The 14,782-nt window shown below is 40.7% G+C and overlaps 1 protein-coding gene across 2 annotated transcripts in view; it reads left to right on the top strand.

The window, feature by feature from the left end:
- The first annotated feature begins 5,512 nt into the window (after positions 1-5,512).
- Positions 5,513-14,782, top strand: part of hdac8 (histone deacetylase 8) — a 72,568-nt gene continuing 63,298 nt past the window's right edge. For both annotated transcript variants that reach the window (XM_078412324.1, XM_078412323.1), the window contains exons 1-3: positions 5,513-5,733; positions 10,209-10,261; positions 13,454-13,584. In XM_078412324.1, the coding sequence (XP_078268450.1) occupies positions 5,617-5,733; positions 10,209-10,261; positions 13,454-13,584 (301 nt within the window). In that variant the 5' untranslated portion in view covers positions 5,513-5,616. The remainder of the gene's footprint in view (positions 5,734-10,208; positions 10,262-13,453; positions 13,585-14,782) is intronic.

Raw genomic sequence — 14,782 nt, 5'->3', positions numbered from 1 at the left:
AAAGTCACACTTGTTAATGTGAAGCACAATCCTTTTTTTGACCTAGCTGTAGCCCATGACATGATTAATAAATACATCCTCCTCCTCCACCCCTTTCCTGTTATTCAGTAGTGTGATCATATCTTCTCTAATTTTACCAAATGCTGTTGCTTGAATATCCCTTGTCATTGCTTTTTCCAGTTCTGCAACGTCCTTGTCCATGCTCGAACCTCTCTAAATGGCCCATCAAAGATTCAAAATCAAGTTTTCCCTTTATGGCCGTCAAACTTCAGAAAGGATACATTTCCTTGGAGGAGTTCGCCAGAAATGTGTAGAAGTTAAATTATGAGGGTGGTTGCAGAAACTCCTTGACGATAGTGAAATTAAGGGGCAACATGATTGAGGAGTTTGTGGCACCTTTATGTCCTGGAATGGCAAGACTGACATAAGAAATGAAAATAGATCAGTTAAGGATATATTTATTGGATTATAGAAGAAGAAGAGTGGATTTCATTGGAACCTATAAAATTCTAACAGATTTATACAGACAATAGAGGGAGGATATTTCTGGTTATTGGAAAGTTCAGAACCAAGGGTCATCGTCTAAGGATAACGGGGCAAACCATTTAGAACAGACTAGACCAAGTGGACCCATTGGGCCCAAACCTCTTCTGCATTGGTGCAACACCCTCTTCCCCCCCTCCGCCCCCCTCCCTCCTCCTCCCCTCCCCCTCCCTCCTATCTCCCCCTCCCTCAACCCCTCCCCCACCCCCTCCCCTTCCCCCACTCCATCCCCCTCAACCCCCCTTAACCTCCCTCCTCTCCCCTCCCCCCTAGGAGATAGATTTAAACTTTAAAATGTGATTAACTTAAAAAACATACCACCGATTTCAATGAAACTTCTTCCATTAGCACCAAAAGGACGACGGTGAGTAAGGTGGGCCTAACATTGTCGCGCTATCGTGTACCGTTTTGGCTGTAGTTCAGGAACAAACAAACAGACAAACAAATGAAAGTTTTAGTATATAGATATTAGGAAAGATATTTTCACCTAGAGGGTAGGAACCTCTGAAATTCTCTAGCACTGTAGCCTGTAGAAGCCAAATCAATAAGTAAAGATATTTAGTGAATTAATTGCCAAAGGGAACAAAGAACTTGAGAAGAAAGCAGGACAGGATTTTTCATGGGTAATTAACCATGATAATGCTAAATGGTAGAGTAGGTCTAAGGACTGAATTACCTATTCCTACTCCTATTTACAATGTTTCTATTTCTGTGTCTTCTGTTAGGGAATTCAGAATAATCAGAGTAGACTATTCAGAGATTGTGGGTTCTAAAAAGAAAAAATTTGAAAATTCTAACGTATTTTTCTTCCTCATCTCCCCACTCAAAAATAAAGCCCACAGAGATCAATGAAAATCCAAACTTTTCAGAGCTCAGAGCTTTTTCTGCAGTTATCCAAACCTTTTGGAACACCATTACTTATACATTGTGCAAAGAATCATTTTTGTAGCTCTCTGAAACTTTTCCAAGACCACTTTTGGGATAGGCATGTTGATACAGCAGGTGGAGGTGCTGCTGTGACCTACATTCACTCTGGTGTTGTCTTTGTGAGATTGCATGGTCTCCGTGACTTCCAAGGTATTCTCCATGTTCTCGCATTTCCTCCCACATCCCAAAGTTGCAAATGTTAATGTGCAGGTGACTGATAGAATCTGGGGGTAGTGATGGAAATGTGGAGAGAGGAATTAGTCTAAATGGGTGCTTGATGACTGAACATGGACATGAAACTTTGGTGATCACAATAAAAACTTGCTCATTTCCTTTGAATCACCACCAGTGTACCTTCATCAACACCCAGATTATTAATAAAACCCTGAATAGTGGAAGAACTGATCTGTGGGGGACATCACTGTTGTTGAGACTTCAGATTGATCAACAGTCTTTAGTTGCATTATTTTTGGCACAAGATTAGAGTCAATTTCTAACCAAATGTACATGGGTGGTTGGGAAGCATATTGTATACTTGCTTCCATAGATCGAAGCAGTTAGTGTAAGAGTCAAGCAGCCTTTTAGGACTTTGAATAAGCTGCATTTGGAGTATTATTATGTGCATTTCCGGTCACCCCATTACAGGAAGGATGCGGAGCCTTCGGATAAGGTGCAGAGGAGGTTTATCAGAATGATCCTGGATTAGGAGGTATTTGCTTGGTTGGACAGACTTGGATTGTTTACTCTGGGACGCCAGACGTTGCAGGGAGCCCTGATAGAAATATATAAAATTATGAGAGGCATAGATAGGGTAGACACTGAGAAACTTTTTCCCAGTATAGAAAAATCAAATACTAGAGGGCATAGTTTTAAGGTGAGGGGGCAAAGGTTAAAGGAGATTTGTAGGGCAATTATATTTAAACAGAGTGGCGAATGCCTAAAACATGGTGCTGGGGTGGTGGAAGCAGAAATGATAATGCCATTTAAGAGGCTTTTGGATAGGTTCATGAATATGGAGGGATATGGATTACATGGATTATGTGCAGGCTGATAAGAGTTGGTCCTGGCATCATGTTTGACAGATATTGTGGGCCGAAGGGCCTGTTCTTGTGTTTTATATTCTATCCAAAATTCCTCATGATGACTCAAACATCCCAGCCCAGAAACCAGATCACAGTCATGTCTTTTCCAGCAAGATGAAATTGAAAATCCATGTAACCTGAAGTAAATCATGTGACCATTTGTGGGTGAAATCTCACTATTCATGAAACTTAACTGAGCACATACTGTCGTGAGTCCCCCTTGTGATTTCTTCATTAAGAAGCATTGTGAAGAAGCCTCGATCACTCTGCCTGGGGCACCTGACATTGGGACACCCAGGATTACGTGGTACTACCTTCAATGACACATTTTATCATTTTGTTGATGATTGAGGATAGACTGATTTGGTTGTAAATTTGTTACTCTCATGAGCATAGTATTTATATATTTTATGGTATATTGTATTTATTTATATATTTATATATACAAAGTTCTAATCTTTGGTTTCAATATTATGTTCTTGAAAGTCGAGGTAGGACCTTCCTTTGTCATTTTCCTGCTCCATGGCCAACTATTTTTCAGGTTTTACTGCAGGTGACAAAATTCATTACGGGACAATTAAAAAACTACAGATGTTGAAAATCTGAAAAAGAAACAGAAAATGCTGGAAAAACTCACAGGCCAGACAACATATGTGGAAAGAGAAATAGAATAAACCAGCTAATGTGGGTCAGGAACAGGCAGAAAAAATGCATCCACCAGGGCAGCCCAATTTGTGAATTTGGGGAAGGAGATAGAAGCAGCAGTACTGGACTGGACAACTATAAAGTTGGATGCTGTGGAGGGGAGATTACCAGAGGCGGTAGAAGTGGGGAGAAAGCTGGATAAAGCCTGGCATTTAATAGATGGATGTAGGTGAGAGGTTTGATTGGCAGATGGGTGGACAAATGCCAGAGATGGGAAGAAGGCAAAGAGGCACGGAATGTGGAATGTGAAGTACGGGTTAGTTTAAGTAAACTAGTGGCATAATAATCTGAAATGTATCTGTTTATTTCCACAGAACTAGAAAATCGTAAATGAACATTCGCGACTGTAAACATGTATTGTCTTTCTGATGACTTGTTAACACGCAACAAAAGCGTTTCACTGTGCCCCCTTGGTACACGAGTCAAAATGGATTTATGAAAGGTAAATTATGTCTGACGAATCTTATAGAATTTTTCGAGGATGTAACTAGTAGAGTAGATAAGGGAGAAGCAGTGGATGTGTTATATCTGGACTTCCAGAAGGCTTTCGACAAGGTCCCACATAAGAGATTAGAATGCAAACTTAAAGCACACGGTATTGTGGGTTCAGTATTGATGTGAATAGAGAACTGGCTGGCAGACAGGAAGCAAAGAGTAGGAATAAACTGGTCCTTTTCAGAATGGCAGGCAGTGACTAGTGGGGTACCGCAAGGCTCAGTGCTGGGACCGCAGCTATTTACAATATATATTAATGATTTGGACGAGGGAATTGAAAGCAACATCTCCAAGTTTGCGGATGACACAAAGCTGGGGGGCAGTATTAGCTGTGAGGAGGATGCTGCAACGTGACTTGGATAGGTTAGGTGAGTGGGCAAATGCATGGCAGATGCAGTATAATGTGGATAAATGTGAGGTTATCCACTTTGGTGGCAAGAACAGGAAAGCAGACTATTATCTGAATGGTGGCCGATTGGGAGAAGGGGAGATGCAGCGAGACCTGGGTGTGTGGTACACCAGTCATTGAAAGTAGGCATGCAGGTGCAGCAGACAGTGAAGAAAACGAATGGTATGGTGGCATTCATAGCGAGGGGATTTGAGTATAGGAGCAGGGAGGTTCTGCTGCAGTTGTACAGGGCATTGGTGAGACCACACCTGGAGTATTGCGTACAGTTTTGGTCTCCTAATCTGAGGAAAGACATTCTTGCCTTAGAGAGAGTACAGAGAAGGTTCACCAGATTGATTCCAGGGATGGCAGGACTTTCATATGAAGAAAGACTGGATAGACTCGGCTTGTACTCGCTGGAATTTAGAAGATTGAGGGGGGATCTTATAGAAACTTACAAAATTCTTAAGGGGTTGGACAGGCTAGATGCAGGAAGATTGTTCCCGATGTTGGGGAAGTCCAGAACAAGGGTGCACAGTTTTAAGGATAAGGGGGAAGTCTTTTAGGACCGAGATGAGAAAACATTTCTTCACACAGAGAGTGGTGAATCTGTGGAATTCTCTGCCGCAGAAGGTAGTTGAGGCCAGTTCATTGGCTATATTTAAGAGGGAGTTAGATGTGGCCCTTGTGGCTAAAGGGATCAGGGGGTATGGAGAGAAGGCAGGTACGGGATACTGAGTTGGATGATCAGCCATGATCATATTGAATGGCGGTGCAGGCTCGAAGGGCCGAATGGCCTACTCCTGCACCTATTTTCTATGTTTCTAATAAACTAAGCACTTCTGATTTTATGCGGAAGAGAAGGTCGCTGATGGAGTACTCGATAGTTGCTCTCACCGCAATGGATCGAGAACGCCTTTCTGAGAAACATCGCCTGTAAATCCTGGAATTAAATGACAGGCTCCCAACAACCAGGCCGCATACCTTTTAGTGCCAAGTACGATTTGGGCCCGTGAAGAGTTTCCCCGCGATTCATATTTAACTTATTTCATGGATGTCAGACACAATTAAAATTACTACGTTTGTAGTTGATCTAGGCTGCAGCGTCCTTTATCCCCTCTGATAGTGAGCATTCTGCTCCTACTAAAGTTGCAAAGTAGATAGCGCCAACACTGCGTGTTTGACGTTAAGCTTGGTCGTTCACCATATCTTGAGATTCTTGAAGCTTTGAACAGACAATAATAACCGCATAAATGCGGAGATTGGAAGTCGTGGACATGAAAGCGAGGACTATTAGCCGATCTAGAGTCGAACGTAAGGTGTGATTTTGAGGTTTCAAGGTGCATTTAGACGTCCTGACGCATGAATGGAGGCGGCGGCGGCGGCGGAACGATCCTTTGGCCGGGGAAGGCGGTCGGACTCTTTACCAGGCTGCACGGGGCGGAGGAGCTCGCCGGAGCCGGTGGTGTCTCTGAGATGGAGATGGAGCCGGAGCCGGGGACGGGGGAGTCGTCCATCGCCATCAACACGACTTACATCTACGCCCCCAACTACATCGAGAGCTGCGACTCCCTTGCCAAGATTACGCGGCGGGTAAGCGAGTGGTCCCGGGGTCAGAGAGGCTCCCAAGGCCGGGCGGTCAGAGCCCACGGCCAGGCCGGTGGTCCCGGGGTTAGAGCCCACGGCCAGGCCGGTGGTCCCGGGGTCAGAGCCTACGGCCGGGCGGTCAGAGCCCACGGTGGTCCCGGGACCAGAGCCCATAGCTGGGCCAGCGAGGGCTGGAGGATACGGCGAGCTCATCGTGACCTGACGGGGAGGATGAGCCGATGTTATCGCGACCCGGCCCGCCGTGGGCTGCAGCTCAATGGGGAATGTGGTGGGTCATCCTGGGACACCCTACCGTCCATAGTCTTAGACACAAAATACTGGAGTAACTCAGCGGGACAGGCAGCATCTCTGGAGCGAAGGAATGGGCGACGTTTCAGGTCGAGAACCTTCTTCAGACCCTACTGTTAAAATGTGTAGTGTTTTTTTAAAGCCTTTACTTATGTCGCTTTACACTGTCGCTAAGCCAAACCAATTATTAAATGGGTCTGAAATCAGATCCTGATTGTAACAGAATCAGTTAGTAACAGAACATTGGTGGAAATACAGCGATAAAGAATGAAACAAGCTTGATTAATCTGTCGGTCTTGTCCTTTTATTTCCCTGTCCTATAGTATTTTTAAAACTTTGTTATTTTTCTCACCATGGATGTAGATGTGTGATTTTAAAGAAATGGTAGGTTGTTTCTGTCTGTTGGTTGGATTTGGACTCCCAAAAAAGAAACTACTCGCAGCCTTGTCATGAAAATGGATTACCAGGCAATCCGAAGAAAAGGTTGAATATTGTGTTGAAAGCTTCCTGGAAAAAACACAATATCCTACTGCCCCCTGGGAATCTCTGACCCATGACTGCTCAAAGTGGAGAAAGAACACGCCAGATGGTTTTGAGAACCGTGAGAATGTGCATTGGGTGTATATGGAAGCCTTGTGCAAGAGACAGACTCACGCACCATTTTAAAAGCTATCCATTAATCTGCCGATTGGCCATGTGTAGAAAAATGTGCAGGTTTCTCAATGGCCTTTTAGCCACTCAGAACCCACAAAACTAGAGTGGAAAATATTGTTCTTGAGGACTGCCGAAGAATGTTAAAGAAGATTATGTGTAAGATGGAGAAGACACATATTTAGTTTAGAGATACAGCATGGAAACTCCCTTTGGCCCACTGAGTCTACCCAACCATCGATCACCCATTGACAATTGTTCTATGTTATCCCACTTTCTCATCCACTCACTCTGCTTTAGGGGCTGTTTACATAGCCAATTAACCTACAAACTCGCATGTCTTTGCGATATGGGCGGGAACTAGAGCACCCGGAGGAAACTCGCATAGCCACAGGGGGGATGTGCACATGTGGTCAGGATCAAAGCCAGATCTCTGGCAGCAGTTTTACCAATTGTGCCCCTTATTACTTTGAAATGTTGAGGTATTGATCAATTTGTCATCTCTAGTCCAGATCATAATAAGCTTCTTAATTCTTACTCATCACCATAAAGGTGAGCTTTAAATGTCTCAACACACTCACGATCAGCTTCACAGGTGGTGGAAAGACTTGGAGTGGTTAGACGACGAGCTGTAAGTTAGAGAAAGCCCAGCTGCCTCTATATTGAGAGCGATTATTCTTACCTTTTCTCTTTTCAATTTTTGCTTAATGCTGGAATTAAAGACAGAGTGAAGTCTGGGACCACTTGCTTTTGGTGGAATCTACATTGAGAATTTCCACAAACGTTAATTGTTTTAAAGGTATCGTTTGAGGAAATCTGAGTGTTCACTTTTTGTGTATCTAATATAGGGGCAATAATAAAGTCATAAAACTGCATGGAGACAGGCCCTTCATCCCAACTTGCTCATGCCTACCAAGATGCCTCATCTACACTGGTTCCAACTGCCTGTTTTTAGCCCTTATCCCTCTAAACCTTTCATATCCATATATATGTTCAAATATCTTTTAAATGTTGTTATAGTACCTGCCTCAACTACCACCCCTGGTGGGTTCCATGTACCCACCACCTTCTGATTGAATAAGTTGCCCATCAGGTTATTAAATTGTTCCCCTCTCACTTTAACCATATGTCCTCTGATTCTTGATTCCCCTACGCCTGCTCTCCAATGAATAAAGTCCTAAGCTGCCCAACCTCTCCCTACAGCTCAGGCCCCCAAGTCCTGCAACATCCTTGTAAATCTCTGCATTCTTTCCAAATTAACGGCATCCGTCCAATTAGCAGGGTGACCAAAACTAAACACAATATTTCCAAATGCGGCCTTACTAACATCTTGTATAACTGTAACATAACATCTCAATTTCTAGACTTGACACTCTGACTGATGAATGCCAATGTACCAAAACCGCCTTGTAAATGCAAAACATTTTTTTCAACCAAAATATTAAAACCCTGATGAGCTGAAAGATCTATTTATATTCTGTAACATTCTATTATCATAAGTTGGTTTACTTCTATAATTAATTAACCACACAAAGCCAAAACTAAACCTCGTCTTTGTTGCATCATAGGTGGAATCAATGTAATGTTTGAAGCTGTTTAAAATGTAAAACTAATTGTATTAGGTAGCTTATTCTGTTGCTAGATTTAGGAACTTCTGGAAACAAACCAAGGTTTGTAGATTCTGGAAGTTTTAGATCTCATGAAAAGTTTACTATCAATGGATAATTAAAGTAAACATTTAAAAATCTATGGGACAGGACTTTGATCATTTGACTTGTCTTATAAAGCATTTTTTGCATATGGTTTTATTTCAACTCTACTTCTGTTATTGCAGATTTATAGTTGAGATTGGAATAATTATAAGCCAAACATGTCTTGTTTATTTTCATTTCATGATACCATTCTCACCTTCTGAATTAGAAAATTATTGGTTTGAACACCAGTCAATGGATAAATAAGTGCATAATCCAGGGAGTTACTCTAATGTATTACTCGGGGAAGTGCTGTGGTATTGCATTCTGGATAATTCATTAGATTGATTATGTCTGCATACTGACCTAATCATACCACTACACGACAAAAGAATAAGGAAGTTCTAGTATCCTGGCCTATTATGTTGTCTGCAAATTGATTTATATTTCTCAACAACATATTTGATTTTTAAAGTGCTTTGGGAAAACTTGAGAATGTGAATGTTTTTATATATAAGATTTTTTTTCTACTTTAAAGGGAGCAAATCCATTGAAAATATATTATAATTATCCTTTTTGTCATTCTCTCCCTTAATAAATTGTTAGGCCCATTTTCAGTTGCCATAAATAGCATGGCGCCGTGATATGTGCATTAACAGTGTTTTTTAAGAAGAATTGGCACCGTTTTTTTGTGAACTGGCAATTTTTTTTTTTGAATGAAACTAGTTGCAGACCATTACCACAGTGCTGATATTTAATAGGATGCTGAAATCTGACTACCCATTACTATTCAGTAGGATCGATAAAATCTTTTAATTTAGTTTTACTGAATTCTTGACAATAATCTCAACTAATGGTGTATGTGTGCAGGGGTTTTTTATTAGACAATGGAATTGTGGTAGATTTCAGAGAAGTAACAAAAGATATGGTATTTAGTAACATTGTGAAAGGAGAGGCATTCCATGTGAAAATTATACGTGGGCACCCTTCAGTCTTTTCGAACTGGACCACATTAAAATAACGCATTTTCTAATCCTCAGACCAAAGGGAAAATAAGTCACCCTTGGTTCTTGGGGACTGCTTAAACGGATTAGCTTTCATCTGCAACTAGAATTTAGTCATGAAATATTGTTTAGGATTATCAACTTCTATTTTTTTTAAACAAACATTAGTCCCTCTCCCACCTGCTTACACCCTGAGGACTTTGGCTACTTCCAAAGAAATAGTTCCGTATTTGAAATATGGCCCAGTGCAAAGACCATGTGAAAATTCATTGCGCATTCATTGGACAGTGGGTAGGAACAGGAGTTCTAGTCAATTTAAGTTTCAGTGCTAAGTTGGAGTCATCGAGTTACACAACATGGAAATAGTCTCTTTGACTCATTACACTAATCCTATACTCAGGCCATCTCATGCTAGTTGGCAGAGCTGTCCTGACTAACATGTCATCCAACATGGCAAGCACAAATTAAATAAATTAAAATAAATTTTAGGTGCACAATTTGTGCTGCTTCTTTGTCCATGTGTAACATAAATTATCAACCAGGTCACTTCTATTCCTAAATTGGTTAAATAAAGCTTTTTTTACATCAACATGGGAAAATATGCTGTTGAAAATTTCAGATACTCCATGGAGAGATTCCTGCCATTTGCTGGTTGCTTCCCAGTAGAATGAACAAGACTTTAAATTGATATACAAGGTTAGAAGCACAGATTCATTTTAGAACTCTTGGTTTACTGCTTTGTTGCTGTTGAAAGCCTGGAAATGTTTATAATACATTCATATTTTCACACTGTGCTCTTAACTAATCAACTTTTTTTCTCTTCTAGGCTAGTATGGTCCACTCACTGATTGACTCCTATGGATTGTTGAAATACATGAGGTACAGCCATATTATTTAGCTGAAATATTTTTGCAGGCATCAGGTTTCCTCTTAATACCGCCACTTTGGCTGAATATACCTTAATACACTTAACTAGAAAATAAATCCTTTACTATTAGACACAGCTAGCGACCTTTTGTGGGAATAGTTTACATTACTGCTGTTTTTTTAATATCAAAGTTTTTACTAACTTCTCTTCAAAATCACCTAGTGTTGATTTTAAGCTTGTATTTCAGACTCTCCCACCAGAGGAAAACATTTTTTCATTAGCCAGAGAGCTCTCTCTTTAATTTCACAGAAACCTCAATAAAATTTGATTAATTTGTAATTCACGAAGGTTACTTGCTCTGTTGAGGTGCGCAAAGAAATCTATCGGTATGGAATCACTGATTAATAAAAGTTGCAATGCAACCTTGATGGCGAGTAGGCTTCCTGCATTAAATCCAAAGTCATGGCAGCAGGCATGGGTTTGCAGTGTTGGGAGCAAATCAAACCCTACCCACAAAGTATCTTTGCAATCAAGCTAAGCAACACCTGGCTTTAGACGACTACCATTCAATAATATTCATTAATATTAAACATTTGGAATACTTTTTCAACAATTTAAGCAAAATTAATACAGTTAAAAATGCTACAACTATTTTTAAATAGCTCAACAAATAAATAAAAGTCCAAGCTAATCCCATGTAGATATATTGCTCAAAAGAAAAAGGGAAGAGTGTGCAAGGTTAGAAAGATTATATCATACGATGCCTTTAAGGAATATAAAGCAAACAAAAGGAACTCTTGCAGACAATTAGAAGAGCCAAAAGAGGCCATGAGATATCATTGGCAAATAGGATTAAGGAAAATCCTAAAGCTTTTTATTCGCACATTAAAAACAAGAGGGCAACCAAGCAAAGTGTAGGAGTACACGAGGATAAAGGAGGAAATGTATGCTTGGAGTCAGGATGTAGGTGAGGTACAAAATGATCTAGTCCCTTAGCAACGTACTAAATAAATCTGCATTTACCAAGCAGAAGGACTGGGAGGACAGTGAAATCAGTATGGTAAATATGAATATGTTGGGGCAGTTTGAGATCAAGAATGAGATGGGTTGGGTCTCTTGAAGAAAACTAAAGTGTATAAATCCCTGGCTCTAATGGGATTTATGTTGGGTTCTTGAGAGAGGCAAGAAAGTAGATTTGGGGCTTTGATAAAGATTTTTGTATCTTCTCTAGCCACAGGCGAGGTTGTGTAGGACGGGAGGGGAGCCAATGTTGTTCCTTTTGCTTAAGAAGGGAAGTAGAGTTAATCCAAAAAATTGTATGCCTGTGGACTTCACAGAATGGTGGGGAAGCTATTGGAGTGAATTTTTCAGGATAGGGTTTGCTTCCATTTGGAAGGGAATGTGCTAATTAGGGATGGTCAACATGAATTAGGCTGCGGCAGTCATATCTTATGAACATTGAATTTTTTGAGAAGGTAGTGAGGGTTATAGTTGAGGGTGCGCAACTATATGGATGTTGTCTACATAGATTTTCGTAATGTCCCTCATGGTAGGCTGATCCAGAAGAAGATGCATGGGGTCCATGGTGACTTGGCCGTTTGGATTGAGAACTGGCTTATTCGTAAAAGCAGAGGGCTGTGGTGGATGGGTATTATTCTGGCTGGAGGTGTGTGACAGTGACGCTCTGCAGGAATCTGTGCTGGGACCTCTGTTGTTTGTAATATATATATATAAATTACATGGGTGTAAATACTTATGGATCAGTTAGTAAATTTGCAGACTACACCAAAACTGGTGGAGTTGTGGACAGTGAGGATGGCTGTCAAAGAATACAGCAAGATGTGGATCAGCCACCTAAATGGGCAGAGAAATAGATGGAATTTCATCTGAGCAAGTGTGAGGTGTTTCACTTTAGAGTGAATTTAAGGGGTAAATACATAGTTAATGGTAAGACCATTAAGAGCAATGATGTACAAAGGAATCTTAGGATCCAAGTACACAGCTCCCTGAGGATGGCAACACAAGTAGGTAGAGTGGTAAAGAAGATGTATGGTGTGCTTGGCTTCAATGGTTGGAGTTTTGAGTATAAGAGTCAGGAAGATATTTTAGAGTTTTATAGGACTTTGCTGAGGCTACATTTGGAGTATTGTGTGCATTTCTGGTCACCCCATTGCAGGAGGGATGTGGAGGCTTCGTAAAGGGAGTATTAGATTTGATATTAGTGGTGGTGGTGAAACTAGATACAATAGTGGCATTTAGGAGGCTTTCTGGATGGGCACATAGACCTGCAGGGAATGGAGGGATATGGATCATTTGCAGACAATTATTTTGACTTGCCATCAGGTTCAACAAGGACATAATGGGCCAATTGACCTGTCCTGTGCTGGACTGCTCTGTGTTCAAACTAGAGGGGATCTCTTTTCCTCAAAGTGGAGGGGATCTCCCCCAAATGGGGAAGTCTTTCACATTTTTCTTTTTACTTTTCAATTGTATTCTGCTACATTATTCTGTTAAATTTGTTAATTGTCCTTTTTCAAACCCACTACCATTCTAGCAAAGTTTTTCTTTTTAAATCTGGTACGAGTTGTCAATTTCTAGTGACTTTGATACTACCAGCAAATTAAAACTAAAATCTTTTAATACCTTATGCACATCCGTTGATTGTTAGTGAGGACAATCTAATGCAAAGTGAAAATCCTTGCTGTTTTTTGTTCTGAGCTTCACTTCTAATGCCTTTAGTGGCCCTGTTGAGATTAACTAGTTAAACATAAATTAAAATGAGACCTTCCTGGTTTCTATAGTGTATGACCATATCAGTATTTATGTTTGCCCATTAAATATTACAAATATTTACCTAAATTAACTTTTTATATTCCACATTTACTACAAAAAAGGGTTTTAGGGATCCAATTCTATAAACTACTGTCATGCCAAATGGCTCATGGGAGCCGAGGGGGAGACATCTAGGTGACCCTGCTCAAGGGCATATACAATATACAGACATATATTTTTCAGTTAATGTTTTTCACCACTATCTAGCTAGCTGATCATTTCTATTCTGTCGCTGCACTTTAAAAATGTTGAGTGCCTCCACATTAAAAGGCATTGAGGCTGAAGCATAAACTTCAAAAATAAATGTACTTGTTATCTGTAAAATTCTACAGATGGTATAAATTAATATTTTTAAATTTTGTTTCTAACAGGGTTGTTAAACCCCGAATAGCTTCAATGGAAGAAATGGCAATGTTCCATACTGATGCTTACTTGGAACACTTACAGAAAATCAGTGAAGATGGTGACGATGATGACCCTGAATCTGTAGAGTATGGTCTAGGTGAGTAATCTGAACTGTCCTTTTGATGCTTTTGGAATTTATTATAATCTTTAGATTTATATTTTCATTCACACAGAAAGTTTTCACTGATAACAACTGCTAGATAAACCTGGTCAGATATAGAACAAGGTACTTTTACACTGCCCTCATCTTAGTGGTTGACCCTTGCTATTTAATGTGGCTTTTGCATTTCCCAAACTTGTGTGTGATCTTTTTGACTGATATTTCTGACTTCATGAAGAACAGGAGTGAAATAATCCTAAATTGTACTTGATGAGTGAAATTAAGGAGCTCTGTGCTTTGAATTCACGACCACAAATGAGGTCGCTGAGGTTGAAAGGGTCAGCAGCTTTAAGTTCCTCGGTGTGCACATCACTGAGGACCTTTCCTGGACACTGCACATGGACGCAATAACAAAGAAGGTCCACCAGCAGCTCTTTTTCCTGAGAAGACTGAGGAAGTTTGGCATGAACGCCAGCATCCTCACAAACTTCTACAGATGCACCATCGAGAGCCTGCTGATGGGCTGAATTACAGTCTGGTACGGGAACTGTTCTGCCCACAGCCACAAATCACTACAGAGAGTGGTGAAGACGGCACAGCACATCACTGGCAACTGTCTCCCGGCCATTCAGGACATTTTCTACTGGCGGTGCCTGCGGAAGGAATGCAGCATCATCAAGGACCACAGCCACCCAGCACGCAGGCTGTTCTCCTTGTTACCGTCAGGCTGACAATACAGGAGTATGGCTGCGCGTACCACCAGACTTAAGAACAGTTTCTACCATCAGGCCATCAGGCTTCTGAACTCATAAACACATTTCAAATCATATATGTTGATTATTTTTAATATTGTCTTTTTACCTATTTTTAATATTGTCTTTTTACCTTACTAATGTCATTTTTTAAATCTTATTTATCCTTGGAATATTACTGCTGAAGTGACCCGTTGTCTTGTCAAATACATTTCATTGTACCGTTGACCCAGTGCCAACCTACATATGACAAATAAAATGTATTATTATTATCTAAGTTGAAACTGCTGAAATTCTTTACTTGGAATTCTTGGCACTGGCAGATAGTAGATGGCTTATTCCAACAATCGGGGGCAGTGTTTTTTTAAGAGAACAGTTGCGAATTCATTTTGCCTGAATAAATGAATTGTGGCAGCGCTTTTCAACTATTTTCTCTTTTTACC

This window comes from Rhinoraja longicauda, chromosome 15 (assembly GCF_053455715.1).
Source record: "Rhinoraja longicauda isolate Sanriku21f chromosome 15, sRhiLon1.1, whole genome shotgun sequence".
NCBI classification, from domain to species: Eukaryota; Metazoa; Chordata; class Chondrichthyes; order Rajiformes; family Arhynchobatidae; genus Rhinoraja; species Rhinoraja longicauda.
Note: the sequence above shows the minus strand (reverse complement) of the source record. Positions and strands in the feature narration are given on the sequence as shown.